This window comes from Vigna unguiculata, chromosome 4, assembly GCF_037176805.1.
Source record: "Vigna unguiculata cultivar grain cowpea cultivar isolate G323 ecotype 2 chromosome 4, ASM3717680v1, whole genome shotgun sequence".
Classification (NCBI taxonomy): Eukaryota; Viridiplantae; Streptophyta; class Magnoliopsida; order Fabales; family Fabaceae; genus Vigna; species Vigna unguiculata.
The window spans coordinates 6,278,578-6,293,432 of record NC_140795.1 but is presented as its reverse complement, the minus strand read 5'-3'; the positions used below and the strand labels follow the sequence as shown (position 1 = coordinate 6,293,432).

General features: G+C 26.4%; 1 protein-coding gene across 1 annotated transcript; it reads left to right on the top strand.

Moving 5' to 3' along the window:
- Nucleotides 1-4,753: 4,753 nt before the first annotated feature.
- On the top strand, nucleotides 4,754-6,425 carry LOC114181670 (UDP-glycosyltransferase 83A1-like). The gene is made up of 2 exons (XM_028068181.2): nucleotides 4,754-5,260; nucleotides 5,460-6,425. Exons 1-2 carry the CDS (start codon nucleotides 4,792-4,794, stop codon nucleotides 6,332-6,334), a joined length of 1,344 nt encoding a protein of 447 aa, XP_027923982.1. The 5' UTR covers nucleotides 4,754-4,791; the 3' UTR covers nucleotides 6,335-6,425.
- Nucleotides 6,426-14,855: the final 8,430 nt, after the last annotated feature.

Here is a 14,855-nt window from a genome sequence, read left to right as displayed (position 1 = left end):
ATTTGCAGCTAGGTTCGTAGAGGTGCAAGGACTATGAGTCATGCTAGATTTGCAGTGGAGTTCACGTGTGACGAGATGCTCTTGGATTTGTAGAGGAAGTTGCAGTTGGTGCTTGCATGGCTCGGTGAGTGATGTACAATTGAGATTTGATTTGGGTGAGTTATGGTTTACGGCATGTGCGTGGAGGAAGTGCTCTACGATTTACAGATCTATTCCAACAAGAGCCAATGGTGGTGTTATGTCAGCAAGTGTTACGTCGATGGGGATAGCATCTCTGGCGAGGGATTCAAATGGCACAGTGGTTGCAAAGTGCCGATGTTCGATCTGTGGCTTTTCATAAGTTCAGTGGTTTTGTATAATGGGTTGCGGCATGGTTCCGACGAAGGGTGTATGGTGTTTATGCGCAGGTAGTAGCTAATATTTATGCAAGGTGTATGGTGATTATACACGAGCATTAGTTATCATTGATGTAGGGTGCATGAAAATTCTTGGGATGACTTAATTCAAAGTGGAAATTCTCGAGATGGTTTGATTTCAAGTGGAAATTCTTGGGATGGTTTGATTCCAAGTGGAAATTCTTAGGACATTTTGATTCTAAGTGGAAATTCTCGGGACAATTTGATTCCAAGTGATACTCATTATGGTAGAGTATGATTGCTGGTATAGGTAATGAAGATGTGCTTATTTCAATCAAGGTGGAGAATGTTAGGCCGATAAAAATAATACATCTTGAAAAGTTTCACATCACCTAAGATAACCTAGGGGGTAGGTGTTAGTGACTATATAATGGACTAAGTCCATGATGTTCCTTGTTCCAAGTCAAAGACACTTTGAGCTAGTGTTTGACTTTTCTTATACTTTTGTAGTAGGATGTTATGAGGTGTAGTTAAATTCTTGATCTGGAGAGTGTGGGTGTACTTGGGGTCCAGGGTTGAAAGTGTTTTTTGTGTGTTGTATAAATTTACACATAGTGATTATTCTCTGTATTTGGAATTTTCATGTTATATTCTTCTACGATTATGGTTTTTCTCTGTATTTGGAGTTTTCATATTTTTTTTTTGTGTTAATATTATTTTTATGTTAATAGGGTGATTATTTCAAATAAAAACGATAATATTCTTAATTGATAATGAATTTTTCCAACAGAAAGCAATGAAACTTTAGAGGTACTTACTAGGTCTTATTAATTTTTAGTTCAAATTTTACTTTCTCTAAACCCTTTCTTCATGAGGTAATTCTATCTAAATGAGTTTACCACAAAAGGTTTTACGTATTTCAGCGCATATGATAATATCCTTAATACTTCTACTATTTTTCTTTATCTTATGTTTTCCTATATTTAATTTCAATTTTAATATAATTTATTTGATTTTCTCTTTTTTAGCTTTCTTATTCTATTTCCCTAATTTATTTATTTTTATTTCCTTAGGCATTATTGGTTTGATCGATTCAAATAATTTATTATCGGTCTATATTCCTATTTCAGATACTTTGAAGGGAGTAAATATGGGTTTTAGGAGGAGTTCCTAAAATGATTTATTCGGTTATATGTTTCGTTAGATGAAATTTTCTTTATTATCTTTATAACATCTTTTAAAAGAGTATAGAATCGGATTAGGTAAAAATATTTTGTCATTTATTTACTTTTCAGGGTCATCTATTTCCTACTCGTGACTTTCTAAATTCCTATTACAATCCAAAATCCCTACTTTAATGTTTCTCTTTTATTACATGATTCGAAGCCTTTTTATCATAACCCACCCTAGCCCTCTTAGCCTCAGCCTAAAGTGTCTTGGCTTAATACATCACTGTTAATCATTTTTATTTTTAGGATTTAGGGTTTAGAATTATGATAAATCATAAATCCAAAATCTTAAATCTTAAAATCTTGATAAGTCATTTAACTTCTTTATGGACAGCTCATAAATTACCTTTATTTCTTGATGGATGTTTTGATAGATCGTCTTTTTTAAATGTAAGTTGTTACAAGTGGCCTTATGAGTTGTCTCTTTAGACATTTATAGGTCGTTTTTATTTCTTCTTGATAGGTCACATTTACTCCTTTATAAACATCTTCACATGTCATCATTTTATACGTTGGTTGTAGCAATAGTGACAATGAATAGTAATACTATCATTCTCGTATATTATGATACACCTTTATTTGTTATTTTTTAAAATAATAAGCCAAATTAGTTAAATGATCAAATCTTAAATCTTAGTAATATTTAAAATTAATTTACATCAAGAATATATATATATATATATATATATATATATATATATATATATATAAATTTTGTGTAAAAAACTGAAAACCTTCTCAAACATATAACTAACCAAGTTTCATGTTTCACATACATTATTGAAGGTAATGACAATCCTCAAATCAAGTCCAGTAGTTTTATACTTTTTTTTTTAACATTACTTAATTATGTAGAATTTTTAATAAATACTCACAGAAAACCACCAATACATATAACTATATTTGAAAAAGTTTTTAATTTCTATATTAAATTTAGATTAAATTTTCATTGTTATATATTTTTTACTTTGATTGTATGTCCTTTATATTTACTTCTTTTATCACTACAAGAAAATATTTCATTATTAACCAATTTTAGTAGTTAAAAATTGTTAGTCACTATAGTAACTAATTTAGATACCAATTTACAAAGTAGAAAGTTATTGGTTACTAAATTAGTCACTATTATGAATAAAAAGTTATAATTGGTCACTAAATTGGTTTTTAAAATTAGTGACCATTGTTTTTGCTACCAAAGAAAATTAGTCACTAAAAATTAGCTACCTAGGTTTTCGCTACTAAAATGACTTAGTTTCTAAATTGGTCTCTAGTTAATTAATGACCAATTTAGTGACCAATTATAATTTTTTTATTTACAATAGTGACTATTTTAGTAACCATTCATTTTTTATTTTTTAAATAGGTATTTAAATTGGTCACTGTAGTGACTAACAAATTTTTGTCACTAAACGAAGCATTTTCTTGTAGTGTATATACTATGAGATTTTAATAATTTTGTTGGTGCAGTTTTATCAATTACCTATTTTAGGGTTATTTGTTTGGTAACTAGGGAGGAGAAATAGAGCACAACTCTACCCAAATTGTGTCTAGAGATGGGCATTAAAGATGTATCTTTCCTTCGGCATCAAATTGTGAGATTTGAACAAATTTCACTAAAATATCAGAAAGTGTTCAATGAAGTTAATTACTTATAGCATGATGAGTCTCATAGGTAAGTTATTGTGTTTCCAAATATTTACTTGACAATAACATTAACATAATATAAGAAAGTGACATGTAAACGTTTTTGCAGTTAATATAATCCTTTCTTCCTCTCGTTTTTGGCTAAAAATTTAGGATGGCAGGATAATACTCTATATATACTAAAAAGAAAGTTTGGTAGGTATGATTTATTTAAAATAATGAATTTAATTTTACATTAAATAATACGGATGTAAATGTGTATTTTAAAATTAAAAGGAGTATAAGTAATATAATTTCTTCATATAATCACTTTTATAATAGCATTCTTATACTTAAAAAAATTGTTTCGCTGTACAAATAGTTATATCTTAATATTGTTGAATAAACACTTTAAAAGGAAAATGAATGAATAATAAGGTTTTTAATAATAATAATAATAATAATAATAATATAAAATAAAAATTAATTGTCTACTATGTAAATGACTTGTAATTCACTAATAGTACCAGTGAAAAATTTAACCGTGACTAAACATAGTTAAAGCATACATTTTTCAAAGAAAATCAATTTCTAATTTGTGTGAGATAAGACACTTACCTTAATCTACTTTAGAAGTTTAAAAAGGAATATTTCAATCCATATAATTCTTATATATCATCATTTTGTACCAAAATTTTATATATAAAATTTCTCCCTCTTTTCATTTTCCAATTATGTCAAATTAAAATATTGAATTACTTTTCAACTAACATAAAAAATTGCTAAATATTTTAATTAGATTAATGAATTATAAGCTTAATAAGAAAGTAAAAAATTTCATACAGGAAGAGTTGATTTGAACTTTTGCACCACAACTCAATAATTCCTTTAATATATTAAGGACTGATTAATTGTATATGTTGGAAGGATTTGTAAAAAAAATTTCATTATAAAAGTTATTTATTAACTTATAAAACTTCATGTTGATAATATAATAAATATAAGATTAAGTATATTTTTATTCCCAAACCGTCTTTGTTTCAAATTTTAACACAATTTCGTTTTCAAATTTTACAACATTTGATACATTCAAATTTAAATGGCTAGTTTGTAACGCCATTTAAGACGTAAAAGAAAAAAAAATATTATTGAATTAAAAAACTATATTAATTCATTTTTAAAATTTAAAATTAAAATAAGTCAAAGTTTTATGACAGAAATATATTTTAATTTTGCGTCAAGTTAAAGATCTAAATACATCTTTAATCTTAAAATACATTACTATGTATTCGTAAACATTATCGGTTAGGTTAAATTTCATACTCACTTTAACCATATGCTAAAAACAAAAGCAAAAAGTCATCAGACATTTAGATGTGTATAACGATGCCGATGCCTACAACATTTTCACTTGCATATACATACATATATATATATATATATATATATATATATATATATATATATATATATATATATATATATATATATATATATATATATATATATATATATATATATATATATATATATATATATGCCAATTGAAGATTAGAGAGTGATAATGAACCCTATAGTTGAGAATGAGCATTCCAACAACAGTGCTAGTGCTACCATTCCCTGCACAAGGACATGTGAATCCGATGATGATCCTCTCACAGAAGCTGGTGGAGAATGGATGCAAAGTGGTTTTCTTGAACACAGAGTTCAACCACAAGAGAATGGTGAGTTGCATGGTGGAGCAACAAGATGAAGAAGACTCACTCATAAAGTTGGTGTCGATCCCAGACGGATTGGGAGGTGATGATCACAGAAAGGATTTGGCAAAGGTGTGTGATGTTATTCTAAGCACCATGCCTCATGCACTTGAGAACCTCATCACACAGGAAAATATCAGATTCATTGTTGCAGATGTAAACATGGGTTGGTCATTGAAAGTTGGGTGCAGACTGGGAATCAAAGGAGCTCTATTCTCCCCTGCATCAGCAGCAATGTTTGCCTTAGTTTACAACATTCCCAGACTTATTCATGATGGCATCATAAATTCTGATGGTAATAAGAATATGTCATAATTTATTTTCGAGATTTTATTTTATCCTATTATGTTGGGAAACACTTTTTTCTCAATTTCATATGTTCCTTTTGTTAAAATCTGTTAAAATTTACCAAATAATATCATGTAAATATATAATATGATGAAATCTGTTCCCATAAACTGCTACTAACTAATTGAATATTCTTTTTATTGCAGGGTCATTGTTGACAACTAAAAAGACAATTCAACTATCACCAGGCATGTTAGAGATAGACACAGGAACCCTTTTCTGGTTGAAATTGTTGGATGACGGAATGAACATTAAACAAATATTGAATTACTTGGAGGCTTGTGCAAGATCTTCAGATTTGACTGAACTATGGTTTTGTAACACCACATATGAACTTGAACCTAGGGTTTTAACCTTCTTTCCCAAGATCCTCCCAATTGGCCCATTGTTGAGAAATTACAGCAACATGAATGCATCATCATCAACAAGATCAATGGGACAACTTTGGGAAGAAGATCTCTCTTGCATGAGTTGGCTTGATCAACAACCTCGTTCTTCTGTCATATATGTTGCATTTGGTAGTCACACACGTTTTGACCAAAACCAGTTCAATGAACTTGCCCTAGGGCTAGACCTCACCGATCGACCCTTTCTTTGGGTTGTGAGACAAGACAACAACATGGCATACCCTAATGAATTCCAAGGGAATAAAGGTAAGATAGTTCAATGGGCACCCCAACAAAAGGTGCTAAACCACTCTGCCATAGCTTCCTTTTTTAGCCATTGTGGTTGGAACTCAACCATGGAGGGTTTGTGTAATGGGGTACCCTTCTTGTGTTGGCCATATTTTGCTGACCAACTCTATAACAAAGTATATATCTGTGATGAATTGAAGGTTGGGATGGGATTGGATTTGGGTGAAAATGGAGTTGTGTCACGGTGGGAGATTAAGAAGAAATTGGACCAACTACTAAGTGATGTGAACATGAGAACAAGGTCTTTGAAGTTTAAGGAAAACCAATTAGACAAAGGTCGATCTTCGGAGAACCTTAACAAATTGGTCGAGTGGATCAAAGGGTAGGGGTTTTTTTCCTTTTATGTGTGTGTTTTGGATCAACTTGTGATGAACATGGATGCAATTTGGAAGTAATAATATAAAGCTTTCATCTTTATTGTATTGGTTAGATGGGAAAATTGTCAATTGGATGGAAATTTGATGTTTATCGGTTTTTGAATGTTGCTTAAGGTTGATGTTTAGTGATTAAAAAAAATGGAGAATATTTTCTTCTATATAATGAGAACCAACAACGAATTTTCAAATCAAAAGTTGTTTTCTCACATTATAGCACAAGAGTCTTGTATCCGTTGGTTAATTTATATAATTTTGGTATTTGTGACGTGGTTAATTATTATGAAGTTTTAGCTTTTGGTTAAATAAAATGTATTGATTTTAAAATTATAGTTAGGTTTTTTTCTTTTGGACCTCCTTCAATTTTTTGGAAATTTTCTTCCTCAACCTCATAAATCATTTGGGTCACCGATGATTTATTCTTTTTAATAAATTTATATTTTTAAGTTTTATGATGACGAAATTTAAGATGAATATGTAAATTTAAAATTATAAATCTTGAAATAATTTTGTAATTTCGTAGAATTTACTACGTTGGAATAAAGGTTGTATATAATATAATTATTTCTTGTTTAAGATCTAATATAAAATTATGTACTATTTTCATATGACAATATTATAAAGGTTAAATTATTTTATTGGTCTCTATTTTCATAGGAAAATCTCAAATAAGTTCCTTTCTCTCTTTTTTTTTTTTTTTTGTCTCAATCATGTCTCCAAATTGAAAAATTCGTTACAATTAGGTCATTTATGGTAGTAGTACACTAACACCATTAACTATGTGTCACGCACCTTTTTTTTATTTTTTCTAAACTCTATTTGTTTATTTTAAGATTTTAAATATATTTATTCTAACTTGTTACAAAATTGTTTTAAAATTTTATATTTAAATTTATAAAATTATTATTTTTAAACCAATTTTAAGATTTGTATATAAATTACTTTAACCAATTTTGTAACAAGTTAAAATAAATATATCTAAATTTTAAAACAAAATATAAGTAAAGTTTAATGTAAAATATAAATTTAAATAAACTTAATATTGTTAAAATATTTAATAAATATATAAATTTTAATTAAAATATCATTTAATATTTATATAAAAGTTAAATTTGGTCTCAATTTGGAGGAATGAAATTAGAAAAGTTTTTTAAAATTATGGATTGAAATGGAATAAAAATAACAAATATATGGCCAAATTGAGATTCAGATAATGATTTGACACGTTTCAGCATACTGATTTGACACATGGCACAATATTGATGTGACACGTGACATAAATAATTTTAAAAAATAAAAAAAATCAAAATTAAAAAATTTTAAAAAATCAAAATAATGAGGATCGGACATGTGACACATCATTAACACCGTTAACACCATATTAACTGAATAGACCTAATTGTTACATATTTTCGAAAATATAAACTTAATTGAGACTAAAAAAAATCTAGGGACCTATTTCAAGACCAATAAAATATTTTAACCAAAATATTAATATGACAATATTATAAAACAAAAATGCATCATTATTATAAAAATTAGATTATTTAAAAGAAAATGAAAAAAAAAAGTGTATATAAATATTTTAAAATCATGTAAAAAATATCTCAAATTAAAAAAGAAAATTATCAAAATTTAACTATTAAAATATCACTTTCCAAAATAAATAAATATCTAAAAATATAATATCAATAGTCATTGAATATCGCAACAACTTGTACAACCTAATCCGGGGTCATATTGATAAATGCTCAACTACTTTAATATTTATCATTCAATTCTCCCTCACATTTTTTTCATTAATAATGATATTTTCGCACCAAAAATTTTTTCATTCCTATTTTGAGACTATTTTTATTATTTTACTATTTTATTTAGAAATATAAAAATTTATTTTAGTAGGATTATTGTATGCCTAAACTTGTGTTACATGACATTTTTCCTTTCTTATTTCGACATCAACTGCGATAAAAAAAAAAAACAAAGTTAATTTTCTTTATCTATAATAATATACTTTATTAATAATGATAAAAAAAACTTACAGGACCTTCATTGCATACTCAGATTATACATGGCCAGCACTTATCATTACAATTATTTGCTCGTCTCTTCTTGTGAAGTAGGCTTGTATCTAGTATGTGTTCAATAGTATGGAGGAGTTTGGTAAATTTTTGTGTCTTCTTCAGCATTGAGTTGATTACTTCTACCAAATTTGTCTTTAGATGACCCCATCTTCTGCCTTAGTCATATGTAAGTGTCCACTGCTCTCTTGAAATTTCGTCAATCCAAGTTGTTGCTTCTGGATTGTTTTTCCTAATGATGTTGTATAGTAGTTGCATTGTGGTTCAATCATTGCGTATGCTGCAAATTTAATTACAAAAAAATATAACTTAGTATAAATGACGAAGAATAATGAACTATCATATAATATGTAATGAAATTTTATAAATGTAAGAACTTAACAATCTTAACAAGGTTCTTTTATTTAGGGTTGTATTCTTAAATCTTTTCGTTAATTTTGTGCAATGTGTCGAATGCAATACACATGCATGCAGTTTCCTTTAGTCCAGCCGCTTGTGGGTCTGTTGAATGTTTCACTTATCGAACTGTGGTGGTCCGACATTAAACATAAGTTTTCTTGAGGCATGGCATGCCTCCTATGTTTTTTTAGAAAAAAAAAAGCTTAAATATACATTCGATCCCTATTTTTGTTGTTTTTATTCAATTTGATCTCTATTTTCGTTTTGTGTTCAATTAGGTCCTATTTTTCGTCAAATTGTGGTCAATTTGGTCCTTTTCATTAACGGTGTTTAAATAATTCACGTTTTTGAACAGTACATGCCACGTGTTAGCTCCTGGTTTTTTAAAATTTTTTTAAATTTTTTAAAATTTTTTTAAACTTTTTTTAATTTCAAAAAATATGTCCACGTGTCAAGTCACGTAGCCTTGAGCTCTTTTTACTTTCTCTTTTCTCATATTGGAATGTCTCTGTTCGTTTAATTTCAAGCATTCTGGGAGGTCAATAATTTTCACCACATTTTGGAATCGTTTTTGCTTTCATTAGGGAGTTCGAGAATCAATAGCATTATTTCTGATAAAACTAAATACCCCATTTTAATCATGTTCTTTTATTGATTGTTTGATGCTCGGTCCAGGCTACATTGGGGCTTTTAATGGTTTGTTTCAAAATCTTAAAGTTTCAAGCATTAGAAATTAAAGGGAAACTTTTTTGGAAAATCCTCTTTAGAATTTTTGGTAATATTTTGTTCCTTTCTTTTTCAATTTTTTTTTTTTAGTTTCTTATTTCTTAGTTCTTATAAAGGTTTTAGTTCATTTTCTTTCTTCCCATTAGGACTTGACGATAATTTTTGGCTTCTCTATTTTTTTTTTTTCAGGGGCTTATGCAACTGGTTTTAATGAGTACGAGATGGTGGGGAAAAAGGTTTAAATGAATAAAATTGAGGATGCACCAAGCCGTCAAGTGACATTTTAAAACTATATTAGTACTTTTAGATCGAATTGTTGTTACTTATTTTCTTTATAACTTGGATTTGGATAATATTATTATCTTTGATTTGGGTTTTATGTTGTTTATAATTAACTTGGATTTAGATTAAGTAAATATTGTTTTTTGGTATTGGTAAAATTTCATTGCAATTGACAGGAAATATAAAAAAAAAATGGAAATGAAAAAATATAGTTTTTAATTTAAAAAGTATATTATTACATACATATTTACATTAGGAATAAGCTATATAAAATTGTCTCATTATTATCTATGGATCATTCCGTATTTAATACATTCCATATTATATACGGATTTTGTTCATATATAATTTACATTCGAATATACACATATGTATTATGGTCAATTACATACGAATTTTTTCGTATGTAATTCATCGAGAATTACATACGAAATAATTCGTATGTAAATTACTTACAGATTTTAATATCTACAAAAAATTTTGTATGTAAAATTACATACAAAAAATTTTCCATATATAAATTTTTCAACGTCTAATTTACATACGGATTTATTTTTGTATGTAATCCATAGATAATATTTAACTACATACAAATTGTTCCTTACATACAAAAAATTATTTTTTTTTGTAGTAACCTCTTCTCCCATCTATAATTGCACGTGTTTTGAGTTTGTATACAAACTCTAATAAATAAGTTTGCATTGTTTGTAACAGCCACGGCAATTTGAAGGATGGTTCCCAATTCCCATACATATTCTCATTTATACATTTTTCGATTCTTTAATTTTATTCTCATACCCATAATTAATCAAACTAAAATTCATTATTTGAAAAAAAAAAGTATTTAAAACTACACACAACAAACTTTAACATCAAATATTTAGTAAAACTCATCAAATTTTAATAATAAAATCAATTAATTTGACAATATATTTTTACAATCACAATTTTATTTCTTTCAACAATAAATTTTCAATTAATTATTTATTCCTTTATTTTGAAAATATAATTTTTAATAATCATTACATTCCATACTATTTCTAAAATATTTAATTCATTCAAAAATTTACATCAGTTAATTAATTTAATTATAATATTCTTTCAAATCCATTCTTTCGCAATGTAATTATACATTTTTAGTTATATAATTCTTACATTAATTTCTTTTAAACTCCTCTTATCAAAATAAAAACTAAACAACTAAAAAATACCAACTTTTAAATTATTTTCTTCCATTTTTTTAAAAATGAAAACAAAAACAAATATATACACCGGCTCAGAATTCGGTACCTCGGAAAAAGAAAATATAAATCTATTTTTCATACTTATACATTTTTTCATTTCTTAACCTATTGTATAATAAATCAAAATAGAATTCATTATTTAAAAAAATAATTATTTAAAACTTCACACAATAAATCTTAACTACAAATCATCAATGTCTAATTTATAAACTTTTAACAACAAAATAATAATCAAATTAATTTATTTCACTATGTAATATATATTTTTTAATATTAATAAATTAAATTCTTATATATATATATATATATATATATATATATATATTACTTATAAAAAAAATGAAAATTAAACAAATAAAAAAAGCCAACTTTTTACTTTTTCCTATTATAAACACAAAAAACGAAAAGTAAAAAAATCAAATTAAACAAAAACTAAAAAAAAGAAAGAATTCGGTTCCAGACTAATGTGTACTCCACGAAGAATGAAAATGGTGTTAAGAATTCATATGTCTGGAAACTGAATTCCCAACTTAGAAAAATAGTATGTTATTCATGTAATTAAAACCTACAGTGTGCTACTTTTAATTGTTAATTCTTTTTGCCATTTATTAGTATTGTTATTTTTTAATTTATATTTTAAATATAAAATAAAATATTAATCTATATATATATAAAAAAATTATACTGTTAATTTTTTAAAAATTTATTTATATTTTAATTTTTTTAATTTATTAATAAATATTTTAAAAATAAAATAAAATATGTATATATATTATAACAAAACAAAAAAATAAATTAAAAAATAAAATATAAATTTGTTTGTATGTATATATAGGATGTCGACGTATGATATATAAAACTTTTTAAACATATGATAAACGAAAATAATAAAATTATATATCAGATGTTGATATCTGTGAAATATAATAAGGTATTGGATGTGAATATTTGTTCAAACACAAAATTTGGAGGTTGAGCTAGTTATAGAAGATTAAAATATTGGTACTTTTAATTGAAAGATAAAGTGGGAATTTAAAAAAAATTTTAAGGTGCAGAAGAATAATTGGAGGTGCAGGAAGAAGTCACCTAATTTAATCATATAACACTGGAAGCCCAATAAATGGAGAAAGTAAACAATAATAATATGGTGACATTTCTTCTCCATGTATTTCTTTCTGCATTCCGTAAATTGCTGTATTACAAAATGTAAATTTTGTATTTTGAAATTCAAAATAAATTTTACATTTTATATTTCGAAATGTAAAATCCAAAATTAAAAATGTGTATTTCAAATATTACAATTTAAAATATACAAATTTATACGGAGTGTAGATCATAATTACGAAGTGCAGAAAGGAATGGCCTAATTTGAAAGTTTCAATTTTATCTTCAAATATTGGATTTGTATTGAATTTAGGAATGCACAATCCTACAATGGTATGGAATATAATCTAGAATACAAAATAAAAATATATATATTTTAAATTGCATAATTTAGAATATAAAATTTGTATTTTAAATTACACGTAACGAGAAAAGTGCACTGGCAGAAGAAAAATAGAAAGGAAGAAAGATGAAGAAGAAGAAAGAAAATAAAAACAAATAAGTTGTTTCACAATTTTATGAAAATGTAGATGAAATGTAGGAAGCGGCTTCAGAATTCTAAAAGAACAAAATTTGGTAAGACTCTTACACCCCTAAAAATACTCTTTCACAGTATAAATACTTATTTATAACTTTTTTATACAGTTAATTTCATCCTTGTTTTCTACTTTTATATGATATTGTTAAATCTCACTTATTGTTTATATATGCAAATTGTTTAACGAAGAAAAACAACAGAAACAAACTAAATATTTTTAAAATATATAAAATTAGCAACCGTTATCATAATCATCACAGCGTTTTTAATAAAATCATCGTAAATACATATACAATAATATTTTTAAACAAAATCATAGTTATCAATATTTATTTTTAGGCTTAAATACCTTATTTTCGTAGTGTTTGTTACGGATGGTCCTCATTTTGACATAATGTTTAAAATGATTCTCATTTTCGTAATTCGTGTTTTGTTTTGTCTTTTTCTATAACGCCGTTTAAATCATTAACGAAGCATGACACGGTTTGTATTAGGTATGTTACGTGTACTATACATATTTTCTAATTAACCTTAATTTTTCAATTTAGGGGAAATTTTGCAATTAGAGAAATTTCTTCATCTTCATCTTTCTTGAGCTCGGATTTGCAGAAGAAGCAGCTAATACTTGTCATTTCATCATTGGATTGTAGTTGCGTTTTTCATTTCAATTTTCCAGTTAATCATTATCAACGAGGTAAGTGGTTTAAGGTGTGTTACGTGTATTGTACAGGTGACACAGTTTGTATTAGGGTGTGTTACGTGTATTGTACAGGTGTGGTACAAGTTAACCCACTTACCTCGTTGATGATGATTAATTGGAAAATTGAAATGAAGAGCGCAACTGCAATTCAATGATGAAATGGCAAGTATTAGCGGCTTCCTCTGTAAATCCGAGCTCAAGAAAGATGAAGAAATTTCCCTAATTGCAAAATTTCCCCTAAATTGGAAAATTAACATTAATTAGCCATATGTACAGTACACGTAACACACCCTAATACAAATTGTGTGTCACATGTAGAATGCTCCGTTAATGATTTAAATGACGTTACAAAAAAGGACCAAATAAAACACGAATTGCGAGAATGAAGACCATTTTAAACATTCGGTAGAAATGATGACCATTTTAAACATTCTGTCAAAATGAGGACCATCTGCAACAAATATTACGAAAATGAGAAAAAAAAGGTATTTAAGTCTTGTTTTTAATAGTAATTATATCCATGACGATTATAAAGTGATTGGAAGTATTTTTAAAATAATCTTGTCCATAATGTTATTTTGTAATTTTATATTCATTAACCTAACCTTATCTTTGACTTATAAATATAATATGTATAGGTGGCTTTCTTCATCTGTAAGAGTATGATAAATGAAAGAAGTAATGGTATGTTATTAAAATTTGAAAAAAAACAAAATTTACATCAAAATTCATGGTTTAAGCAGAGTATAATTTTAACTTTTCGAGAATTAATAAAAGTTGTCAGTAATATATTACCAACGATAGATAAATTGTATTAGAGAGAAGTCAAACGGTAATGAACATTAAACTCTATAGAGATTAAAAAAAATAACCTTCTTTTAGGTACATTTATTTTTTTAGAACAAATTTTAATTCAAATCAAAGTATAAAAGAATATCAATCATAAATAAATAGGTGAATTTTTTAAGTCATGAATTTTTAAGATGTTAGATTCATGTCTAACAAAGTTTAACCTAATCAACATAAATAAGATAAATAAATATCTAAAATAAAATAAAATATCAATAGACATTGAATATCATAACCTAATCAGAGGTCATAGTGATGGATGCTCAATCACTTTAATAATTAACATCCTGATCTCGTTGACATTTTGTTATTTCAGTACCAACTGGTCAATAAAAAAATTAATCTTCTTTTTCATTTATAATTATTTGCTTTATAATTATATATACATTTTTTAAACCGTATTTATATTGGTATAAAGTTTTTAACATAATTTACATTAAATATTGAAAATGATCTAACAATAATTTAATAACAAGTAACATAAAAGTCTTAATAAATTATAAATGATTCTTGTATCATTTGTAGAAATATATTTACATTTAATTCAATT

Coding starts and splice junctions, on each gene's coding strand:
- LOC114181670 (XM_028068181.2), top strand. CDS start 4,792: ATGAGCATTCCAACAACAGTGCTAGTGCTACCATTCCCTGCACAAGGA. Junction 5,261..5,459: donor TGGCATCATAAATTCTGATG/GTAATAAGAATA, acceptor TTTTTATTGCAG/GGTCATTGTTGACAACTAAA.